The 18,544-nt window shown below is 43.4% G+C and overlaps 1 protein-coding gene across 5 annotated transcripts in view; it reads left to right on the top strand.

Annotated features, from left to right (window-relative positions):
- The window catches only part of TESC (tescalcin), a 65,152-nt gene that overhangs the window by 26,915 nt on the left and 19,693 nt on the right, over positions 1-18,544 (top strand). For all 5 annotated transcript variants that reach the window (XR_013175601.1, XM_077159941.1, XM_077159939.1 and 2 more), the window contains exon 2: positions 12,732-12,801. Coding sequence is in view for 4 of the 5 variants with exons in the window: in XM_077159941.1 (XP_077016056.1) it covers positions 12,732-12,801 (70 nt within the window). In the remaining variant the exon portion in view is untranslated. The remainder of the gene's footprint in view (positions 1-12,731; positions 12,802-18,544) is intronic.

Genomic DNA, 18,544 nt, shown 5'->3' with positions numbered 1-18,544 from the left:
TGCCATTCCATTTATTTAGGTCTTTGTGATTTCTTTTAATAATTTCTTATAGTTTTCTCTGTATAGGTCTTTTGTCTCTTTAGTTAAATTTATTCCTAACTATTTTATTCTTTTGCTTCTAATTGTAAATGGAATTTTTCCCTTGATTTCCCGTTCAGATTGTTCATTACTAGTGTATAGAAACACTGCAGATTTTTGAGTGTTGATCTTGTAACCTGCCACTTTGCTATACTTTTTTATTAGCTCTAGTAGTTTTGCTGTGGATTCTTCCAAGTTTTCGACAAATAGTATCATATCATCTGCAAACAGTGAGAGTTTTACTTCTTCCTTTCCAATTTTGATGCCTTGTATTTCTTTTTCTTGTCTAATTGCTCTGGCTAGGACTTCCAACACAATATTGAATAACAGTGGTATTAATGGACATCCTCGTCTTTTTCCTGATCTTAGGGGGAGAGTTTTCAGTTTTTCTCCATTGAGAATGATGTTAGCTGTGGGTTTTTCATATATTCCCTTTATCATGTTGACTAAGTTCCTTTCTATTCCTAAAGTTAGATATGTTTTCAACAAGAAAGGATGTTGAATTTTGTCAAATGCCTTTTCTGCATCAATTGAGATGATCATGTGCTTTGTCTGCTTTGATTTGTTGATATGGTGTATTACATTAATTGATTTTCTTATGTTGAACCATCCTTGCATACCTGGATGAATCTTACTTGGTCATGGTGTAGAATTCTTTTTGTTGGATTTGATTTGCAAGAATTTTGTGGAGAATTTTTGCATCTGTATTCATAAGTGAGAGTGGTCTGTATTTTTCTTTTTTGTAATATCTTTGCCTGACTTTGGTATCAGGGTGATTTTGGCTTCGTAGAATAAGGTAGCTTTGCCTCCTCTTCAATTTTTTTGAAGAGTTTGAGCAGGATTGGTACTAATTCTTTCTTGAATGTTTGGCAGAATTCACATGTGAAGCCATATGGTCCTGGACTTTTCTTTTGGGGGAGCTTCTTAATGACTGATTCAGTTTCTTTACTTGTGCTTGGTTTGTTGAGGTCATCTATTTCTTCTCAAGTCAAAGTTGGTTGTTCATGCCATTCTAGGAAGCTGTCCATCTCATCTACATTGTTGAGTTTATTATCATAAAGTTGTTAATAGTATCCTCTCACTTCCTCCTTTATTTCTGTGGGGTCAGTGGTTATGTCTCCTCTTCCATTTCCAATTTTATTTATTTGCATCCTCTCTTTTTCTTTTTGTCAATCTTGCTAAGGGTCCATCAATCTTATTGATTTTATGATAGAACCAACTTCTGGTTTTGTTGATTTTCTTGATTGTTTTCATGTTCTCAATTTCATTTATTTCTGCTCTAATCTTCATTTTTTCTTTCCCTTTGCTCGCTTTGGGGTTAGTTTGCTATTCTTTCTCTAGTTCTTCCAAGTGGACAGTTAATTCCTCGATTTTTGCTCATTACATGCCTCTAAGAAGCAGTAAATTTCCCTCTTAGCACCACCTTTGTTGCATCCCATAAATTTTGATATATTGTGTTTTCATTTTCATTTGCCTCGAAGTATTTACTGATTTATCTTGTAATTTTTTCCTTGACCCACTGGTTGTTTAAGAGTGTGCTGTTGAGCCTCCATATATTTGTGAACTTTCTGGCACTCTGCCCATTATTGATTTCCAACTTCATTCCTTTATGATCTGGAAAGTGTTTTGTATGATTTCAATCTTTTTAAATTTATTGAGACTTGCTTTGTGACCCAGCATTTGGTCTATCCTTGAGAATAATCCATGAGCACTTGAGAAAAAGGTATATCCTGCTGTTGTGGGATGTAATGTTCTATAAATGTCTGTTAAGTCTAGCTCATTTATTATTTAAAATCTGTTTCTTTATTGAAACTCTGTCTAGATGTTCTGTCCATTGATGAGAGTGGGAAATTGAAGTCTCCAACTATTATGGTAGATGCGTCTATTTCTCTTTTCAGTGTTTGCCTCATGTATTTTGGAGCACTCTGGGTCAGTGCATAAATATTTATGATTGTTATGTCTTCTTGTTGAATTGTCCCTTTTATTAATACATAGTGTCCTTCTTTGTCTCTTTTAACTGTTTTACATTTAAAGTCTAATTTGTTGGATATTAGTATAGCTACTCCTGCTCCTTTCTGATTGTTATTTGCATGAAATATCTTTTCCCAACCTTTCACTTTCAACTTGTGTTTATCCTTGGGCCCAAGATGTGTTTCCTGTAGACAGCATATAGATGGGTCCTGTTTTTTAATCCATTCTGCTAGTCTATGTCTTTTGATTGGGGAGTTTAATCCATTAACATTTAATGTTATTACTGCATGGGCAGTACTTTCTTCTACCATTTTGCCTTTTGGATTTAAATGTCATATCTAATTTTCCTTCTTTTTACCTTTACTGATAGTCTTCATTTCTACACTCTTCACCACACCTCTCTCTCCTGTCTTTTGTATCTGTCTCTAGTGCTCCCTTTAGTATTTCTTGCAGGTTTGGCTTCATTCTTATCTTTAAATACCAGGTTATACATATATAAAACAACCTCTCAAAATCCATAAGTAACAATTACCACTCTGGGCTACATGTGACTGCTGTAAGAGCTGATAATGTAGGCCCTTGTTTTCTTACAAGAATTTTCTAAATGAGTCCATACAATAATTGCTCTTTTGTTTCTGGCTTATTTTGCCTTCCCAAATGTCCCACAGGTTCATTTACAATGTTACATGCCTCCCAGGACTTCGTTTCTTTTTGTAGCAGCAAAATATTCAATTATATGTATATACCATTGTTCACCAATCTAATAATCTACTTCAATCAGTGCATCCTTCAGCCACCTCCATACCACAATCAATTTTAGAATACTTTCATTACTCAAAAAAAAGAGAAACCCCAAAACATTCCATATCCTTATCCCACCCCCCACCCCCGTTATTGACCCCTAGCATTCGTGTGGTACATTTACTACTGTTGATGAAAGAATATTAAAACATTACTGTTAACTATAGTCTGTAGTTTGCAATAGATGCATTTTCCCCCATATACCCCTCTGTTACTAACTCCTTGTATTAGTTTCATGCATTTGTTCCATTTCATGAAAGAAAGTTTTTCTATTTTTATTATTAATCTTCCACCATAAGATTTGCTGAGTTGTATGGTTCCATGTTTTAAACTCTAGCTTTCCTTCTGGTGACATATGTGACTCTAAACTTCCCCTAACGGCCACATTCACACACAATTCAGCACTGTTAATTATACTCACAGTAAGGTGTTACTATCACCTCAATCCATTTCCACTCATTAAATGCAATCTATTTAAAAATTCTGTACATCTTAAGCTCTCCGTTCTCTAGCCTCATTCTATCTCCTGGTAACGTATATTCTAGATTCTATATCTATGAGTTTACATTCTATAATTAGTTCATATTAGTGAGATCAAACGATATTTGTCCTTTTGTGTCTGACTTATTTCACTCAGCATTATGTCCTCAAGGTTTATCCATGTTGCCGCATACTTCAAAATTTCATTCCTTCTTACTGCTGAAAATATACCATTGTATGCATATACCATTTTGTTACAGGCATCAGTTGATGGGCATTTGGGTTGTTTCCATCTTTTGGCAATTGTGATTAATGCCTCTATGAATACCGGTGTGCAGATGTTTGTTTGTGTCCCTGCTTTCAATGCCTCCAGGTATATCCCAAGTGGCAGGATTGTCTGAGCCATAAGACAGCTCTTAGCTTTTTGAGGAACCGCCAAACTGCCCTCCATGGCAGCTGTACCATTTTATATACCCACCAACAGTGAATGAGTGTTCCTATTTCTGCACATCCTCTCCAACACTTGTAGTTTCCTGTTTGCTTCATAGGGGAAAATCCAGTAGGTGTGAAATGACATCTCATCTTGGTTTTGATTTGTATCTCCCTAATAGCGACTGAAGCTGAGCATCTTTTCCTGTACTTTTTAGTTAGCTGTATTTTTTCTTTGGAAAACTGTTCATGTCTTTTGCCCATTTTTAAATTGGGGTGTTTTTTTTATTGTTGAGTTGTAGGATATCTTCGTATAATCTGGATAGCAAACCTTTATCAGATATGTGATAAGATACATAATCAGATATACTTTCTTCTGTTGAGTCAGCTGCATTTTCCCCCTTTGACAAAGTCCTTTGAAGCAAAGAAGTATTCAGTTTTGAGGAGGTCCCATTTAATTTTTTCTTTCATTGCTTGTGCTTTGAGCATAATGTCTAGGAAACTACTGCTTATCACTAGATCTTGAAGATGTTTCCCTGCGTTTTCTTCTAGGAGTTTTATGGTACTGTCTTTTATATTTAGGTCTTTGATCCATTTTGAGTTAATTTTTGCATAGGTTGTGAAATAGGGACCCTCTTTCAATCCTTTGGATATGGATATCCAGTTCTTCTAACACCATTTATTGAAGAAACCATTCTTTTCTATTTGAGTGGACTTGGGAGCCTTGTCAAAACCAATTGATCCTAGATCTTAGGGTCTATTTCTGAACTCTTGATTTGATTCCATTGATCAGCCTGTCTGTCTTTATGCCAGGACCATGTTGTTTTGACCCCTGTGGCTTTGTAGTATGCTTTAAAGTCTGGAAGTGAAATAGAGCATTCTTCTTTTTCACTTTTTCACATTCTTTTTCACATTCAAGAAGAATGAAAAAGAACATTCTTCTTTTTCAAAATGAATTTGGCTATTCAATGCCCCTTTCCCTTCCAAGTAAATTGGATAATTAGCTTTTCCATTTTAGCAAATAACTTTTGAATACTGATTTGGGATTGCATTGAATCTATGGATCACTTTGGGCAGAACTGACGTCTTAATGACATTTAGCCTTCCAGTCTATGAACGCAGAATGTCTTTCCAGTTATTTAGACCTTTGATTACTTTTAGCAGTGTTTTGTAGTTATCTGTGTACAGTAATCTTTACCTCCTTGCTTAAGTATATATTTCCAGATATTTGATTCTTCTAGTTGCTATTGGGAATGGAATTTTTTTTCTTGATTCCCTCCTCAGATAGCTCATTACTAGTATATAAAAATACTACTGGTTTTGGGGTGTTGATCTCCTATCTGCCACTTTGTTGACTTGCTTATTAGTTCCAGTAGCTTTACCATAGTCTTTCAAGGTTTTCTAAATGTAGCATCATGTTGTCTGCAAATAGTGAAAGTTTTACTTCTTCTTTTCTGAGGTGGTTGTGCTTTATTTCATTTTCTTGCATAACTGCCCTAGCTAGTACTTCTAGCACAATGTTGAAGAACAGTAGTGACAGTGTGCATCCTTGTCTTATTCCCAGTCTTAGGGGAAAAGCTTTCAGTCTATCACTTTGAGTATGATGTTAGCTGTGGGTTTTTCATTTATGCCCTTCATCATGTTGATGAAGGTACCTTCTATTACTGTCTTTCAAAGTGTTTTTATCAAGAAAGGATGCTAGATTTTGCCAGATGCCTTCTCTGCCTCAATCAAGATGACCATGTTGTTTTCCCCTTTAATTTGTTAATGTGGTGTATTACAAGTGATTGATTTTCTTGTGTTGGACCACTCTTGCATACCTGGGATAAAACCTACTTGGTCATGGTGTATAATTCTTTTAAATGCTGCTGGGTATGATTTGCTAGTATCTTCTTGAGGATTTTTAGGTCTATATTCATTAGAGCAATTGGTGTGTAGTTTTAATTTCTTGTAGTATCTTTAGCAGGTTTTGGTATAGATGACATTGGCTTCATAGAATGAATCAGGTAGTATTTCCTTTTCTTCAACCTTTTGGAAGAGTTTGAGCAGGGTTGGTATTAATTCTTCTTGGAATCTTGGTAAATTCATCTGTGAAACCGTCTCATCCTGGGCTTTTCTTTCTTGGGAGGCTTTTCGAACTCAGCTCTCCGGCATAGCAGGTAAGAATTCTGCCACTGAAACACCACTGCACATCCTCTTGGTAGGTTTCTGATGACTGATTCAATCTCTTTACTTGTTGAAAAATTGGTTTGTTGAAGTCTTCTCTTTCTTCTCGGTTCAGTATAGGTTGTGTGTTTTTAGGAAATTGTCCATTTCATCTAAGTTGTCCATTTTGTTGGCATACAGTTGTTCATGGTATCCTCTTATGATCTTTTTTATTTCTTCAGGATCTGGAGTAATAACCTCCTTCTCGTTTCTGATTTTATTTGTTTGCATCTTCTCTCTTTTTGCCTTTGTCAGTCTAGCTAAAGGTCTCTCAATTTTATTGATCTCAAAGAAACAACTTTTGGTTTTATTCTCTATTGTTTTTTGTTTGTTTGCTCTTCATTTATTTTCGCTCTAATCTTTATTTCTTTCATTCTGCTTATTTTGGGATTAGTTTGCTGTTCTTTCTCTGCTTTCTCCAGGTGGGCAGTTAGGGCTTTGATTTGAACACTTTCCTCTTTTTTAAAAATTTTATTTATTTTTTTCCTTTCCTCCTTTCTTATGGTCCGTTGAGAAGAATATATATCATGCTGTTTTGGGGTATAGTACTCTTTAAATGTCTGTTAGGGCTAGTTCATTTACCACATTATTTAGGTTCTCTCTTTCTTGATCCTCTATTTAGATGCTTTTTCTGTTAAAGAGAGGGATGTATTGAAGTCTCCCACTATTACAGCAGAAACGTCTGTTACTTCAGTTTTGGTGGTGTTTCCCTTGAACTTTGGGATGCCTTGATTAGATATGTAAATATTTATAATTTTGTCTTGATGAATCACCCCTTTTATTAATATGTTGTGTCCTTCTTTTCTCAACATTTTAGCATTTAAGGTCTATTTGCTCTGATATTATAATGTATAGCTACCCGAGTTTTTTCTCTTTTTTTTTTTTTTTTTTTTTGGTTATTGCTTTGTGGAATACCTTTTTCCCTTTCAACCTGTTTGTATCTTTGGGTCTAAAATGAGTCTCTTGCAAACAGCATATAGGTGTATCTTTTTTTTTAGTCCATTCTGCCAATCTTTGTCTTTTGATTGGGGAGTTTAATCCATTGGCATTTAATATTTTACTGTAAAAGCAGTCTTTACTGCTTCACCCATTTTATCCTTTGGCTTGTCAGATCTATTTTTTCTATCTTTTTATCCTTTTTATTGCCTTACTGATAATCTTAATTTCTATATTCTCTTTCAAGCCTCTCTCTCACTTTTTTTTTTTTTTTTTTTATTTTCAGCCGGCAGAACTCCCTTTAGTATTTCTTATAGGGCTGGTCTTATTAACAAACTCTCAGCTTCTGTTTACCTGTGAATATTTTAAACTGCCTCTCATTTTTGAAGGACAGCTTTGCTGGAATAAGGATTCTTGGCTGGCAATTTTTCTCTTTCAGTATCTTAAATATATTGTACCACTGCCTTCTTGCTTCCATGACGTCTGATGAGATGTCAGCATTTAGCCTTTATGTGGCTTCTTTTGTATATGGTGAGTTGCTTTTCTCTTGCTGCTTTCAAGATTCTCTCCTTCTCTATGGAATTTGACAGTGATGAATATGTGTCTTGGAGTGGGTATATTCCGATTTATTTTATTTAGAGTAGTTGGGCCTCTTCAGCTTGCATATTTATGTCTTTATAATGGTTGGGGAATTTTCAGCCATTATCTCCTCAAATATTCTTCCTGGCTCTTTTCCCTTCTCTTCTAGTTCTGGAATACCTATCATGTGTATATTTGTGCACTCCTTGTTGTCAGTCATTTCTCTGAGACCCTCCTGCAATTTTTCCATTTTTTCACCTTTTGTTCTTTTGTCTGTTCAAATTCTGTTCTCTGTCTTATAGCTCACTGCTTTCTTCTGCCTTTTCAGATCTGCTGTTTTGTGTGTCTAGTATAACTTAAATTTCATCTAGAGTATCTTTCATTTCCATAAGATCTTTTTTCTATGTATTCGTTCAAATTCTTCTTTATGCATACTTAATGTTTTCTTAATATCCTTTCTCTCTTTATCTATCTAGTTGAATTTGTTTAGGAGATTTCATGGAATATCTCTGATTAGTCGTTCCAAATTCTTTATCTACTTTGACTATTTAATCTGATCATTTGGCTTGGCCATATCTTTTTTTTTTTCCTTCCATTGATGTAAAAATTTTTTAAAGACAAAACTACTGTATGGTAATCTTCAGAAAGTAATTGTGGGTTTGGGATTAATAGAATCTTATAAAAAAAAAATATATGAAATAGCTGGATATTACCAGCCTCTCCACAGTAGCCAACCAGGCAGGGTCCAGACTAACTAGAAGCAGTCAACCCTAAGGCTGGGGGTGGCAGAGGAGCCACGGTCGAGTTTAGACATTCGCCACAGTTTCTCAGTGTGTGAATGCGACGGTGCCCGGGATTTCTGCCTGGAAGGGTTCAAGGTGGTGTGACCCAGAGGGTCAACTTGGCAGGCCAACAGTTGGATCAGGGCTGTGCTACATCCCTCACTTTTCCTGGGGTGAGGGTCTCCCTCTCCCTCCCAGTCTGCAGTAGCCAGTCCAGTGAGAATCAGACCAACTCAGAGCTGCCGACTTCAGTGTAGAGGATGGGAGCCATGGCCAAATTCAGTCACTTATTGCAGCTTTTCCATCAGAGTTTCTCTGTATCTTAGTCCAGCATTTCCTTGTATGCTGTAGTGGCCCTTTCCTAGTTTCCCAAGCCCTAGAAGTGCTGTTTTGAACAGTTTCTGTGTGTTTCCAGCAGAGGAGTGAGTTCTACCTCTCCTTCCACTAACTTTTATCATTTTGTCATATTTGCTCTAATAGTCCTTCTATCTTTCCATCCAGTCTCTAAATATTTTATAGTACTTTGTGTCCATCATGCTCCTTGAACTGTTAATATTTTCTCATACCCTTATTCACTATGTAACCCCTGTAAAGTGCCCTTACCTCCTAGGATATGTTATAATGCTTTTCTTAAATGCAATTTTATTGAGATACATTGACCTATAATCATCCAAAGTGTACAATCAGTGGTTCATAGTATCATCATATTGGTGTGAAATTAATTTTCCAACATTTTCATTACTCCAAAAAAAAAAGAAAAAAGAGCACCCCAAACATCCCATACCCCTTATCCGCCGCTCCTAGGGTATTTTTGGTGAAAGTCAGTTCATGAGACCTCAAGAATCCTTCCTTTTACCACTTTTTTTTTGTTGTTGCAGGAGCGTCTCATGGAAGCTAAATACTGAGCCCTTGATTTGGGTGATTTGGATGTTTGAAAGGGGGCGCCCAGAGGTGTGACAAAGCCTGCCTTTGGTCAGGCCAGGGAGAGTTGTGTATCTGTAGGGGGTGGGGAGTGCATGCATGCTTCAGATGCAAATAACTAGAAACTCTTCACTAACTAAACCTGGTGTATGATGAACTCGAAACTCTTCTTATCTGTGTGACTTTGGGCAAGTCTTGACAGTCCTATCTCAAGTATGGGGATAGAATCGTTCTCATCTTACAGGATTGATGAGAGAGTTGTGTGCATTTGATGAACACTTAGGTTGGGCCCAAGTTGTACTAGTAATCCAAAGGTGGACATATTTATTTATTCACCTCTTTGTACCTGTTGGGTTTGTTTTTTCAGGGTAACTTCTGCCAATTGGAATTACTGAATTTTTAAAATAAGCTTTTTGTTGAAACATATATAAAATTGTATTGCTCATAAGCATCCAGCTTAATAAACTTTATGAAAGGAAACCTGTAGACCTACACTTGACTTGGATCAAGAAATAGTACATATCCAGCTCCCAGAATTCTTTTTGTGCCCCATTCAAATCACCACTCTCCCCTCAAGTGCAATCTGTATCCTACCTTCTAACCCTATAGCTGAGTTTTGCCTGTGTCATGGTTAGGGACAGGTGTCAACTTGGCCAAGTTGTGGTACCTGTTCATCTGATTGGGCAAGCGCTGGCCTGTCTGTAGCAATGAGGACATTTCATAGGATTAGGTCATGATCACGTCAGCTACATCCACAGCTGATTCCATTTGTAATCAGCCAAAGGGGAGTTTCTTCTGCAATTAGTGATGCTAAATCCAATCATGGGAAGCCTTTTAAGGAGGACTCAGAGGAGACAGGTTGCATTCCTGCTTTGGCTGGTGAGCCTCTCCTGTGGAGTTCATCCAGGCCATCCATTGGAGTCATCGGCTTCGCAGCCTGCCCTGTGGATTTTGGACTCTGCGTTCCTACGGTCACGTGAGACACTTTCATAAATTTTATATTTGCAAGTGTTCCCTGTTGGTTCTGTTTCTCTAGAGAACCCTAACTAATACAGCCTGTTTTTGAATTTGATGTCAATGGAATCATATAGCGTGTACTCTTTCATGTCTGGCTTTTCTCATTCAGTATTATGTTTTGAGACTCATCCACATTGCTCATGCTATTTGTTCATTCTCATTGCTGTACATTATTCCATTGTATGACGATGCCACCATTTATTTCTCTCTCCTGCTGTTGCTGGGTGTTGAGGCGGCTTCAGTTTAGAGTCACTCCTCCGTGGCACTGCCGGCACTTCCTCGTATATATCTTTTGGTCAGCTGATGACTGCATTTCTGCTGGGTCCGCACCTAGAGGCTGAAGCGTTGGGCCATCAAGTGTTCACCTGTTCTTGCTCACAGATATGTGATATATAGGACCGTATTTTCCTCCAGAAAGCTTTTCAGTTGCCCCCAGTGGTGATCTACCCCTTCCGAGTGGCAGTTCCATGCCTGTGGCGTGGACTTACAGGCCCCTCCTGGGGTGCCGTGAGGAAGTGACGACTGATGTGTGGACCGGGCACCTGCCAGGAGGTGAGTCCTGGGTGCAGGCCAGCTCCCAGCGGTCGCACTGAGCATTTCCTTGCAAGAACAGCTACTTGGAAAGCTTGAGAATTCTCGGCTGTAGATTCTTGGAGATCACAGCTTGAAGCTGAGACAAAAAAGCGAGCAGAAACAGAGGTGACCAGTTGGCCCCGGAAGTTGGTTGCCTCTTTAACAAGAGGAGAAGAATGTGCTTAGAACCTGGGAAATGCTGAGCGGGAGTGGTAGCAGACAGCAGGTCCCCAGCTGAGCACCCTTTTGGAAGAATGTGAACGTATGTGCTCGCATGGAATCATCCCTACAAGCCTTGAACTCTAAGCAATTCTGGACAAATAGGTGCTGTTGTGTGACAGTAAGGGTCCAGCCTTAGAAGTGGCTCTGTGGAAGAAACATGGTCCAACAGCCAAGATATATATGTGTGTGTGCGTGTACGTGTGTGTTTTATACATGCATGCATTTTTTTAATGGAAAGACCAAAGCTTCTGTACTTAGGTTTTCTAAAACCATCAAAGTAATCAAAAAACATCTTCTACCCGACATTTACCAAAATTCTGTTTTTCCTCCCACTTCCCTCATTCTCCCAGATTCTCTGTTCATCTCACTGCTGTTCTCCCAAGTCACTTCCAGCTCTAGCCAGAACGACTTTCCTCCCAGTATGTGACCATGCAAAGCCTCCTTCTCAACTGGGGAAAGGTCCACCTTCAGGACCGGGAGGGGGGAGGTCAGACAAACACAGGACTCGTTAGTGGGCTGGGACAGAGAAAGGCTGGGAACGCCGTGCGCAGCTGCTTCCTAACTGCCCCGTCCCGAGAGGGACCTTCCTTATTAGGACGGGCTGTATTACTTGCAACAGAGTCAGAACTAATAGCCCCAAAACTGCATTGCCAGAAAAAATGAGAAACCCTTTTCTTTTTAAACATTTTTTTATTGCAAAAGATAACATATATACAAAAAGCAATAAACTTCAGAGTACATTGTAACAAGTAGTTATCAAACAGATTTCAGAGTTTATGGGTTATAGTTCCACAATTTTAGTTCTTTCCTTCTAGCTGCTCCAAGATGTTGAGGATTAAAGGAAATATCAGTATGATGATTCAGCAGTCGTACTCATTTGTTAAATCCTATTGTCTCTTATAGCTCCTCCTTCTCCTTTGACCCTTTTTGCAATCTTTAGGGGTGTTTGGACTATGCCTACTCTGAGGTTTTCAAGATGAAAAGGGGTGTCGATAATATGGGCTGGAGGGATGGAAGTGGTTGATGTTCTTGTAGAAGCTGGCCCCGCTGGGTTTCAGGACTTATCTGGCCTAGGAACCCTCTGGAGTTGTAGGTTTCTGGAAGGTAAACTTAGTGTGTGAAACTTTGTTGAATCTCATATAGAGCCCTTACTTTTCTTTAGGGTTAAGAGGAATTATGTTGAATGGGGTTTGGGAAACCGTGGAAATTAGCAATATCTAGCTGAAATGTGTATAAGAGTAGCCTCCAGAAATAGTCTCTTGACCCTCTTTGAACTCGCTCAGCTATCGATACCTTATTTTATTACATTTCTTTCCCCCCCATTTGGTCACAAAGGCATTGTCGATCCCATGGTGCCAGGGCCAGAATCATCCCTGGGAGTCATGTCCCACCTTGGCAGGGAAGCTTTCAACCCTGGATGTCATGCCCTGGGTAGGGAGGAGGGTAATAATTGTCCTTGCAGAGTTGGGCTTAGAGAAAGAGAGGCCACATCTGAGCAACAAAAGATGTTTTCTGGAAGCAACTCCCAGGCATAATTATAGGTAGGTTTAGCTTCTCTGCTACTGAAATACATGGAAAAACTTTCTCTGCATCTTCACGCAGGTTCTGATTTTGCCATGGTGGGAGATGCCATGATAATTATTTAGTTGGGGAATAACGGGAACTAGAGGGATTTCCCAGGGTTCTCCCTGAGAACTGTCTTTCTCTCTCTCATTTTCTTCCTTTCTCCCACTCCAGTCTCATCGGACCAGATTGAGCAGCTCCACCGGAGGTTTAAGCAGCTCAGTGGAGACCAGCCCACCATTCGGTAAAATCCACCGCTGGGTTTGGGTGCTGGGTGGGTCCATGGCCCTTTGGGATTTCTCTTTTCCTGAGGGCTGGGTGGCTTTGTGAGATGTGGGTTGCCTTGCTTCCTGAGGCAAACTGTAACGTCTTAGTTCTTCTGGTTCCCTTCTTACAGGAGATGCTCTCAAATAGGAGGGAACAGGCCACCTGTATTTCTATCAGGGCCAGAAAATTATAGCAAAAGGGAAGAGAAGAAGGTGTGGGGGTGGGAGCTGTCCAGCCCCCCCTAACTTGCCCAGCTTCATCAAACGGAGCGTGCTCCTGCTTGCTGTGCTTGGACTCCCAGGCACATCCTAAGCACCTGGTAAATGCCGGGCTCAGGCCCATCGGTGGACACACAGGGGACGAATCAGCTGAGGTGCCAGTGCATCCGGCGGCTCAGAGGTTGGCAAGAGGCACCGTCCCTGCGCTCTCCTTCCTCTGGGTTGGTTCCGCCTCAGATAAGATGTGGTGGCCACTTCAACTTCCCGTCAAGGGAAATTGACACTCGACGTTTGTTTTATAAAGTTAATCTTTTAGAAGCAGTGTGGGTTGACTGTTCAGAGGTCGGGATGCCTTCTCCCGGGGGAGTGAGCTCGTCCTCAGCCGCCTGTTGAGTTACTCACGGGGACACGGCGAGAGTCCCAGTTGGTGAGGCCCTGGGAGGGCAGCGCCAGGCTGAGCTGTGCAAGCCCAGTTTACAGCTTGAAGGGAGAAGTTTTCCATCTCAGCCTTTCTAACTGATGGCGTTTCCTATAATAAACATTCAAGGTCTCAAGGTTACAGTCACTGGAACTTTTCAGACAAACCTTTGCCTAGCCCAGGCCGCCTCCCTCTGCATACACACACCTGCTTTCACCCGGGTCCCAGGCTCCCGGTGGGTAAACAGCCCCTGGGTCCTGCCTTGCTGAACAGAGGCACATTGTTAAGGCAGCGCCCTGAGTTCTCAGGCCAGCATTTCTAGAGCTCGGATCCTCCTGCTCTCCTTGGGGCTCTGTGGCCTCGGGTCTCAGTTTCATTTAGAATTAAAGGCGTGTGGGTCCCATGCTCAGTTCGCAGCCCTGTAGAGGTAGAAGAGGCCTCAGCCCTCCTTCGGTCCAGGCTGGACTATTTCAAAATTATCCAAGAGAAAGGAATCTTAATATCTACCTCTGGTGTTCCAGTTTCTGCATGGGGGATCTGTGCACGTCACCGGTCTGTTTTCACTTGTGATACCTTCTGTCATCTGAGGTGCCCCAAGGTTAGTAAACGGAGAAAGGAGCTAACGTCATGACTTCTGATACAGACATCCCTGTGCACAGGAAACTGCTCAGAGGGCGGTTCAGAACAAATTCCTGTGTTTAACAGGTTCAGCAATAAGGTAGGGAAATGTAGACTTGCACTATAACAAGACTTAAATCTAAAATGTAGTTTTTGATTCTCTGTGTCTCGCCCACCTACCCAGTCCGGCCCGGGAGAGGTCTCCCCTCCTCGCCCCTCAGCTGCAAGCCACGTGGCTTGTCATTGGCTCTGATAGGGGTCACGTGCCTGAGTCTGAACCAATCACCGTGGCCAGGAGCCGGAAATGCAAGTTTTTTTGCCCCCAGAACTGGGCCGCATGGCCTTTGGGGGTCCCTGCCCTGGAGGAAGGGAGGCGTGGGTGCTTCGGGAGGAGGGGCACCTGGGGGAGCGGGTACAGGGCAGGAAGCCGCGGGTAGGCACCGCACTCTACAGGGTCTGAAGGGGAGATGAAACGTGTCCCCGCCGACCGACTGGGAGGCGGAAGTGCCTGGGACACGTCGTTGGCCCCGCGAGCGCGTGCGGGATGCTGGGGAGGAGCGCGGGTCCCGCTCCGGGGCTCACCGCCTGCCCTGGAGCTCATGGTGGAGGGGTGGGAGAGGCGGACGCCCCCGTCTGTCAGGGTGATTCTCCAGCAAGCTTACCCACCCCCCCAACCCTGTAACAGAGGCGGCCTTGGAATTCCCTTTATAGTTCTGGAGACAGATCTGATTTAGGGTGTTGGGCCCTCTAGTGAAAATGGCATATGTATTTGATTCTTCCGACCGGAGGGCAGCAGGTGCAAAAACCCACACCTGGGAGATAAGAGTTTCCAGAGTCTCTGAGCCACTGGCTGTGTGACTTTGGGCTGGTGGCTTTGTGTCTGAGCCGGTCTCTGTGTCTGTGAAGTAGGGAGGCGGTGACACCTGTTGTCAGGACTTGATTTAGGTTAAAGATGAGCAGGTGTGTGGGCAGGACCATTTAGCTCTGCTCTGGTTCCCGGTAGGTGTGGCGGATGTTCAGCCCATGGGGCGGCCCTCCTTTCTCCTGTTCCTCAGGCTGTGAGGATCTCCTGAGGACAGACACAGTGGTGGTCTGAGGGGGGTGTGAGGAGAATGGATTCGATGCCACTGGACAAGGCCCCTTCCGATTTTAGGTTCTAGCAGCTGAGTTCCTGACCATCGCCCAACCGCCTGTGCTGGCCTTGGTGAGAATGGACTGATGGGTGTTTTTCAAACTTGAATATGCCCATGGATCGCCGGGTACTCTTCTTAAAACACAGGTTTTGATTCAGTAAGTCAGACAGGTGGGACCAAAACTCTGCATTTCTCATGAGCATGGCTGTGGTCATGTGTCAGGTCAGCCTCGCTCGCCACTGAGCCCACGTGTGGCAGGTCCTCCAGGGCTGGGGGAACAGAGGCTCCCCCTTGTGCAGGCCCTGAGGGGCCCATGCATGGGCGCCCTGCACTGATGATGTGGGCTCCTGCCTCCTTCTCCCCAAGCCGGACCCCCACCCAGGACCCAGTTTCTACCCTCTCCTACCACTTGACACCCCAGGACTGCCATAGCCAAGTGCCCTTGCCCACATGCCCTGGCTGTGTCTCCCTGGCAGGGTGGACCAGATGGCCACATGAGTAGTTCCTCCAGCCAGTCCACAGAGACTCCCCAGGTCCCTCAATGCCAAATCCATGCCCTTAGCAGGGCCCACAGAGGTGTCCCACAGCTGGCCTCTGCTGTGCTGAGGTCTCATCGTAGGCACCATCTCTTCTAAGACACTGCACCTGCACCCCTACATCCTCCTCCAGGGGTGCCCCCAGCCCCAGTACTTACAGCCCAGATTTGTAACTGCCCCCTCTTCTGCCTTCATGTCAGACTGTCAGCCCCTGGAGGGCAGGAACCGTCCTGTGGTTTTCTGTGTAGTTCAAATGTTGGGTCAGGGGTCTGTAACAGGATGTTCTGCAAGTGGGTGAATGAATGAGTGAGTGAGTGAATAAATGAGCAAGCAAGAGAGCAAAGGGGGAGAGTGACTGCAATGAATAGGATTGTTCTCTATGACCCATAAAACACAGATACACAGGACCTATTGTTACTAGTTCTTCCTTCAAGGGGTTTATATATTCCGGGTATAAGAATTTGTCTTGGGGCCTGGCACATAGGAAGTGTTTACACATGTACGCTATTATTATTCGAGTACATTCTATGTACTGTGTGCCGTGTAAAACTCTTTTTTATTGTGGTGCATAATACTTCAGCCTTACAACACCCCCTAGGAAACAGTGGCAGGAATGCCTGTTCCCCACCCCCTACCTCCCATTTTGCAGATGAGGAAGTAAGGCTTCGAGAGGCCGCATACCTGGCCCGGGTCATACAGCTAATGAGTGGAGGTGGTGGGATTTGAACCTGCTGCTCTGCCTCCAGATCTCTTGCTCTGCCTTGCTGAGATCCTGGCTTAAGGAAGCGGAGGCTGCTATGGGCTTAGCTTTGACCTGAGCGTACCCTCTGAGGACCTTGGCCTCCCCTCTCTGCCACCTGAGGACCCTCTGTCCTAGGAAGGTTTTCTGATTCCCATCAGCACAGCCCCTGCCCCCAATGCCGTACAGTCCCTGCTGCAAGGTTAGTGTCATTGGCACCTAGTTGCAGCCAGGCAGGAAGGAGGTGATAGCCTCTTATGCAAACAGGCCTGCAGGAGAGGCCTCCTCCCAGCCTCCGGAACTGTTTTACCCAATCCTAATCTGCCCTCAAGGTCTGGAGAAGGGCCATCCTGCAGCAACCAGAGCAGAAACCCCCACAGCACCAGGGTCCCCAGTGCAGCCCCCACTCTGCCAGGGCCTTCCTGTGTGGCCCCAGGCCAGGCTGTCAACCTCTGTGGTCTCCAGGCACTTTCAGGAGGCCGGAGGCTGTGCTGGGGTTTCCCAGCTTTAAAAGGGGTTCTGTTTCTTTAGCCTTTAGAGATCTCTTCTGTTAAACCTGGCCCAGATGTGGGGACTCTCCACCCACCCTCCCCCAGGAAAGGCGGGGCCTGGGCTGGGCTTGTGCAGCTCGAGGTACCCGCTCCCTAATCTGGTGGGGGAAGGGATACGGCGCGCCTGTCCCCTCCCTCTCAGTGACAGTGCCAGTGCGCTGAGCTCAGCAGGAGGCTGCGGTGGCTTCTGTAGAAGGCTCCTTGAACCCACTATTAAACCAGCTAGCTCTCTACATAGAAGCTTAAGACTTAAGTGGCCAAGAAGAATTGAGTTTCTGAGGTTGTAGCATGAATGAATTGAATATAACTTTGAAAACTCCCGGTGCGGTTTTTCCCTTTACTTAACCTTCCGTTTCCCCTGTGTGTTGGGGCTGGGCCTCCGTGCGTCAGAGCAGCATCTACTGCGTCTGGGGTGTGGGGGTGGGTATTACCTGAGCCCTTTAACTCCGAAGCTGCGGGGCCCCACATGTGCAGGGATCTCACAAGAAGGCTCTAGCACCTGACTTTTTTAAAAGTTCATAATGTGTTCTTCCTCTTCAAAGAGGGCCCCCCAAATTGTGTACTGTTCGGGACACCCCAAACCTGGATCTGCCCTGGCCACAGAGCGTGGGGTTCTGTGCCCCCTTTGCGGAGTGCCTGAACGGAAGGCGTTCACCTGGCACATGTCCTGGGTGTCTGTAGGCGGATATATGTCCCCTGTCTTTTGCAGCTTTTCTTCCAACCCTGGGAATTCTCTGTACATTAACCTATTGAAAGATACTCATTTTATTTTATTAATATTTTTATTGATAAAACTTGACATACAGTCATACAAGCATCCGCGGCTCCCAGTATCATCACAGAGTTGTGTATTCATCACCATGCTCGTTTTTCCTGAACTCTTGCATCACTCCAGAAAAAGAAATAAAAAAGAAAAATTCATCCATCCCATGCCCCTTTCCCCTCCCTCTCATTGACCACGAGTATTTCCATCTACTGAATTCATTTTAACCTTTGTCCTCCCTATTGTGTTTATTTTTTATCCATTTTTTTACTCATCTGTCCATACCCTAGATAAAAGGAGCGTCAGAAAGCCTTTCACAGCCACTCCCGTTGTAAGAGCTAGAAATACTCGCGTTAGATAGGGAAGGGAGGGGCATGGCTTCTTGCACTTCCTCTCCCCTTAGGGGGACTGCTGAGGGGCACCGTCTCAGGCAGTGACCGCTGGCTTCCCGGGCGCTCCCGGGCAGGCTGGCGGGGGAAACGGGTTAGGCATGATACTTGGGAGGTAGTTGGCCAGGCCTTGGGAAGCCTGGTTAGGTAGGGCCAGATCGCAGATGCATTTTTAGACCCATCACGTTGTCAAACGTGGACTGGCTCCTCCAGCAAACACAGCCGCAGATGTATGGAGGGGGCGGTAAGAGAAGGGACAGCGTGTTTATTGTTGGGTGCTCCCAAAGCACAGGGCCATGTTCCAGCTTTGCGGTTGGTGCCACTAAAGCATCCACGTCCTGTTTGGTTTCCCGTT

Source organism: Tamandua tetradactyla, chromosome 5 (genome assembly GCF_023851605.1).
Source record: "Tamandua tetradactyla isolate mTamTet1 chromosome 5, mTamTet1.pri, whole genome shotgun sequence".
Taxonomy (NCBI): domain Eukaryota; kingdom Metazoa; phylum Chordata; class Mammalia; order Pilosa; family Myrmecophagidae; genus Tamandua; species Tamandua tetradactyla.
Note: the sequence above shows the minus strand (reverse complement) of the source record. Positions and strands in the feature narration are given on the sequence as shown.